Source organism: Pongo pygmaeus, chromosome 20 (genome assembly GCF_028885625.2).
Source record: "Pongo pygmaeus isolate AG05252 chromosome 20, NHGRI_mPonPyg2-v2.0_pri, whole genome shotgun sequence".
Classification (NCBI taxonomy): Eukaryota; Metazoa; Chordata; class Mammalia; order Primates; family Hominidae; genus Pongo; species Pongo pygmaeus.
The window spans coordinates 34383290-34388910 of record NC_072393.2 but is presented as its reverse complement, the minus strand read 5'-3'; the positions used below and the strand labels follow the sequence as shown (position 1 = coordinate 34388910).

The window sequence follows — 5621 nt, the reverse complement described above, 5'->3', positions numbered from 1 at the left end:
TTGTTGTTGTTGCTGTTAGACGAAGATAATAAAAATCATCATAGTAAACACATAGCGATTACTATGTGCTGGACTTTGTCCTAGTTGAGATATATTACCACCCTAAGTTAAACTATAATCGTTTATTGTTATCTCTAGGTCTTCCTAGATGAAATTTTTACCCTAAAGGATCGTAAAGTCGGCCCATCGGACGTCAGTGGGGTCCCCTGTTCAGCCCTCTCTTTCTTCTGGGGATCTCCCGGGACACAGACCAGGTGGCACCGGGACCGACAGGTGGGCCGCAAGCCCCGCCCCCAGCGACGGCTTGTAGCCCGTCCCCCGACGCAGCGCCTCTCCAGGTTTGCCCCGCCCTGCAGGACTGCAGAACTTCCTTTCCGGCGGCGCGCTGACGTCGCGCGTCCCGCGCCTCCTCGCGCCTGCGCCGTGGTTGGAAGGTCGTCCCAGTGACCAGCTTGGCGGTTGGAGCGGCTGTCGCCATGTTGTCGGTCGCAACCCGGTCGGGCCCGTTCGCGCCCGTCCTGTCGGCCACGTCCCGCGGGGTGGCGGGCGCGCTGCGGCCCTTGGTGCAGGCCACGGTGCCCGCCACCCCGGAGCAGCCTGTGTTGAACCTGAAGCGGCCCTTCCTCAGCCGGGAGTCGCTGAGCGGCCAGGCCGTGCGCCGGCCTTTGGTCGCCTCCGTGGGCCTCAATGGTGAGCCGGGGCGAGGGCCGCGAGCGGGGCTGGGGGTCTCTCGGTGCCCACTCCTCCAGCCCCCAGCAGGGAGCGGCCGCGGACGCGCGAGCGGAGCCTGAATCAGGTCGGGCTGGGCGGCCTCTGCGACGCTGGGCCTGGCCCCCGGGCCCGGGGCGTCTTTCTAGGGGCCCGCCTGGACTCGCGTCCGCCGGCTTCGCCTGGTTCCTCCTTGGCCGAGTTCACGAGCTCTGTAGTCCCGCTGTTCCAGCCACCTCTGAGGGGTTTTGTTGCTTGCAGGTCGTTTGACCTTGGGCGAGTTTCTAAACGTACTTCCTGTGAAATGGATTCATATCTTTACCAATTTTGTAGGGGTGTCGTGAGGCTTAGGTGGAGGAATTCTACGTAAAGCTATTAGCACAGTTTGGGCACTTACACTTAAGAAATGGAAACTCACTAATATTTGGGAAGTTGGTCTTCTCACCACTACCGATCCCTTCAGTGTCCTTCCCCTTCATCAGCCCCCCACCAAAAAAAAAAAAAAAAAACAACACATACACAAAGGTCAGTTACAGTGTAGTGTCACAACATAATCAGTCTTCAAGAACGGGCAGAGATTGACGACATTTACATTTTACAGATGAGAAAACAGACGAGGTAGAATGACTGGCACCAGGATCCGTGGTGTGTACATGTGGTAGCAGGGATTTGACAAGACGAATTTTCGTAGCCACTGAGCTCTTCGCAGGGGCTATTCCACACCCTCTGTCCTTAGATCCCCGTTTATCTTCTTTGCCTCGCATTCCATCTTTACTTGGCCCTGTATCGGAGATAGAGAAATGACAGCCTGTGGGCAGTGTGTCTGCAGGCTGTGTAGTTTTCAAAAAAACTGGGAAGACTAATGACATCTCTTAAAATGCTGGAAGCTGGTAATACTGGGATCTAGTTTCTACTTGGGAAGAGTCCATAGCGTGCTGTATAGTGGCTGCCCCCGCAGTTGGAGCAAGTGGTCTTCTCCAGTTTGTCACAGCCTTTACCAGGTCTGCGTGTTTCATTGTGTTACCAGCCTGGCTCCATTGATAGCTGTTTGTGATATTCTCCTACACGTTAACCAAATTGCCCGCCACTTTTCTTTTTACTCTGCCTTCATTCACCCTGGGCTCTGCACTTTCTTCATGGTCCTTCCACTAAGTTGCTCCATGTCCCTATGTTTTCCTTACCCATCTTTTCAATCTCATCTAAGGATCAGGTGAATAAAGTTTTTATTTGCTGATTTGTCTGTCTTTATAGCACACACACTTTACACTCTGTATTGTGTTTATTGGCAACTCCTCCAACCTTGGGCTTAAGGGCATAGAGAAGGTAATGTCTTCTTTATTTTTCTATCTATACAACGTCGGATTTTGTATACAGTGAGTGCAAAGTATTTGTGAATGAATATTTGTTAAGGAGCATCAGTGGGTTTTGAAGAAACTGTCCACGGCGGGTGTAGAGTACCGTAGCCCATCCTTGGGACCTGAAGGTGGGAAGGAAGGAAGGAGAACATTTCAATAGCAACAGAAAAGCATCTTTGGAATTTGTCATGTTGCTAAAGTTTCTTCAGAAAATTGGAGGCTTACCTGACTTAGAGAAATTTTTTTTAGAAACAGGCAAATAATGTAGAACCATAAGGCAAAAAGCTTTTCTGTAATCATTTCAGCCTGTAATTTCAGTTCACATTATAGTCTGTCTAGATGGTTCATGGCAGGATGGCTCATGGGAGTGGAGGGGTTGGATCTGGAGAAGATTCTTGAGTTGGAGAGGAAGGTTGTACTATTTTCATGCAGATTTCCAAGGCGCATTGGAGCTCACCTTAAAATAAAACTTGTTAAAATTCCTTAAATTTTCTCCTTTAAGTATTTGATTTTGCTTTAGGTTAGAATTAAATCTAGCATCTTACTAAAAGTCAGACCTAATGCAGCTCATGTAAATATTTGGAGAATGATTTTTGCAACAGGGCAGTTTAATTTCCGAAAGGATTCTTGGTGGTGTAGCCTACTAAAGTGTAACCAGCTAGACAGAGTGGGAGGAGACTTTTGCCACCAAATCTCTGAATGAGAAGGGCAAAGCCATTGAGTTTTCTTGTACATTTCCTTGTATACTGTTAAGGGTTGTGGATACTGTTTTTAATGTAGAAGTATGAACTTTTTATTCCTTTATCTTTTAGGGAGGAAACTCATCTTTTCTGTAATCCCAGGTAGTGCTAGGAGCAAGTAATTTATGCTTAATTCCAAATGCCAGCGTATACTGGCAGGTTAGCATTTATTTGTTAGAGTAGTAGTATAGGATGTGATGTCACTTTGACTCCACAGATTCTGGGATGTGAATCTCAAGTTGCCATTTTCTATGTCCTGGTCATCTCCAGGAAATGATTTAGTCAGAAAAGCATATGGAGTGATTTTGGTAGGTTTCATTATTGTTTGAATACTTCTGGCTTCCATAAAGTTATTGATCTTGAGAATCATGTGAAAAGCAGTTCAAATATTCCATATTGTAATGTTTGACTACTCAAGGAAGTACAGTATATTAGGATGATATCCTAGTAGAGCAAGGTAGAATTGCAGTTTATTACAATAAAAATGCATCATAAAAGAAATCTTTATTTTGGAAACACATTTTCTAAAAGAGGAATTTTTAGTGTCCCCTTTTTTAAAAAGGAAACTTTGTGGCAAATTTCTTAAGATGAATGTACAATCTGCAAAGAGGTTTGCTTCCTGAAACATACCTAAAAGTGGTACTAGGTAAAAAATTTTTTTGGTCAGATATTTAAAAATAGTATGGGAGAGAGGAATGTAACTGTGTCTTGTTTTTGTTTTTTAAACTACCAAAGAAACTCCTTGCTCCCAAAGTACTACATAGTAATTATTTGTTTAACATTCATTTGGGCTCTTTTATGACCTAGACTAGAAGTGCCCCAGTTGAGAGAACTACTGCAGTGAAAAGGGAAGATAATACCCCTGCTTTTACAGTAACTATTGCCCTTTACTGAAGAGGGGGAGATATGAAAATTTTGCCCTTTTTTTCCCTCGCTAGATCGAAATAATTAGTTCTTTTACAGTTTTCATTTTATTTTGAGAGCTCTGATAAGGATGTCCTTCTCTGCCTATTAGTGGTTTTAAGTTAAAGTAACACTAATTTATACACTAGAGTATAAAATAGAAACCTTAATTTTTCTGCAACTAGAGTTATACAGTTCACAGAATGTTTATTATTGTATCATTATTATTTTATGAATTAACAGTTTTTTCCAAGAACACAGATTGGACTATAAGGGGCGGACATTTGCCTTAATAAGGTGATCACACGTCAACTTACTGTGTGGACTAGATGAGTTTTAGGGTCTCCTTCTAATCCAGAGAGTATGGGAGGTATTTAGCATGATTTATATAGTAAGTCTTGGCAGTTGAATTTTCGGAAACTTTGAGATATTACTGTTTATTTTGCTGTTTAACGTTTTTAGCGCGATGCACTGAGGTGTTGTGAATCCTGAATCGGCAATGTTCAACCAACTAGGGGGAGCTCAATTTACAAATAGTATCTTGTGATTTCATACCAATATGATAGGTAGTGGTTCACTTCATTTCATTTTTAAGATTTTATATGCTAGCACTGCCAATTTGACTATTTCTGAGACCCAGTGAGTGCCATATTTCACATTTTTAGAATTTGATTTTTTACCTGTGAATCCATAAACGGCTATTTCCTGATATATACTCCCTTCAGGATACTCATCTAATTGTGTTTTTTAACCTTCTGTTTGTCTTGCAGTCCCTGCTTCTGTTTGTTATTCCCACACAGACGTCAGGGTGCCTGACTTCTCTGAATACCGCCGCCTTGAAGTTTTAGATAGTACGAAGTCTTCAAGAGAAAGCAGCGAGGCTAGGAAAGGTTTCTCCTATTTGGTAACTGGAGTAACTACTGTGGGTGTCGCATATGCTGCCAAGAATGTCGTCACCCAGTTCGTTTCCAGCATGAGTGCTTCTGCTGATGTGTTGGCCCTGGCGAAAATCGAAATCAAGTTATCCGATATTCCAGAAGGCAAGAACATGACTTTCAAATGGAGAGGCAAACCCCTGTTTGTGCGTCATAGAACCCAGAAGGAAATTGAGCAGGAAGCTGCAGTTGAATTATCACAGTTGAGGGACCCACAGCATGATCTAGATCGAGTAAAGAAACCTGAATGGGTTATCCTGATAGGTGTTTGCACTCATCTTGGTTGTGTACCCATTGCAAATGCAGGAGATTTTGGTGGTTATTACTGCCCTTGCCATGGGTCACACTATGATGCATCTGGCAGGATCAGATTGGGTCCTGCTCCTCTCAACCTTGAAGTCCCCATATATGAGTTCACCAGTGACGATATGGTGATTGTTGGTTAGAGACTTGGACTCAAGTCATAGGCTTTTCAGTCTTTATGTCACCTCAGAAGACTTATTTTAGAGCAAGCCTTCTGTATTTGAAGTTGATTTGAAATATGTAAGAATTGATGATGTATTTGCAAACATTAATGTGAAGTAAATTGAATTTAATGTTGAATACTTTCAAGCATTCACTTAAAGCCACTGTTAAGCATTGTTATGCTCAGTCATACACTTGAAAGGTACAATGTCTTTTAGCTAATTCTAATTAAAAATTATAGACTGGTGTACAAGATACTTGTGAAATCTGTAACTGACTTTATTTTCTTGCCCAAATATTTGCTTCCTGCTTTGCGTCAGGGACGCAGATTCTGCAAGGTCATTGTTGGGATGAAGTAAAATTAACAGGTCATCTCCAAGTCCTGGGAAGTGTCTATGGCATTGACAGAAACAATAGTATCTAGGTATTCCTTATTCACCGGACTTGGTAAGAGTCCTGGCTATGCGTTTCCTCCCTACTGTGTAAGCCGTGTGATAATGTCAACTCTAATCTGT

The 5621-nt window shown here is 43.4% G+C and overlaps 1 protein-coding gene across 1 annotated transcript; it reads left to right on the top strand.

The window, feature by feature from the left end:
• The first annotated feature begins 352 nt into the window (after nucleotides 1-352).
• On the top strand, nucleotides 353-5363 carry LOC129020639 (cytochrome b-c1 complex subunit Rieske, mitochondrial). The gene is made up of 2 exons (XM_054465244.2): nucleotides 353-690; nucleotides 4477-5363. The coding sequence occupies exons 1-2, from the start codon at nucleotides 477-479 to the stop codon at nucleotides 5085-5087; spliced, it is 825 nt and encodes a 274-aa protein (XP_054321219.1). The 5' UTR covers nucleotides 353-476; the 3' UTR covers nucleotides 5088-5363.
• The last annotated feature ends 258 nt before the right edge of the window (nucleotides 5364-5621 follow it).

Bases quoted from the DNA above. Each gene is read 5' to 3' on its own strand.
- LOC129020639 (XM_054465244.2), top strand. From the start codon at position 477: ATGTTGTCGGTCGCAACCCGGTCGGGCCCGTTCGCGCCCGTCCTGTCG. The intron at 691-4,476 runs GTGAGCCGGGGC...TTTGTCTTGCAG, and splicing joins CGCCTCCGTGGGCCTCAATG to TCCCTGCTTCTGTTTGTTAT.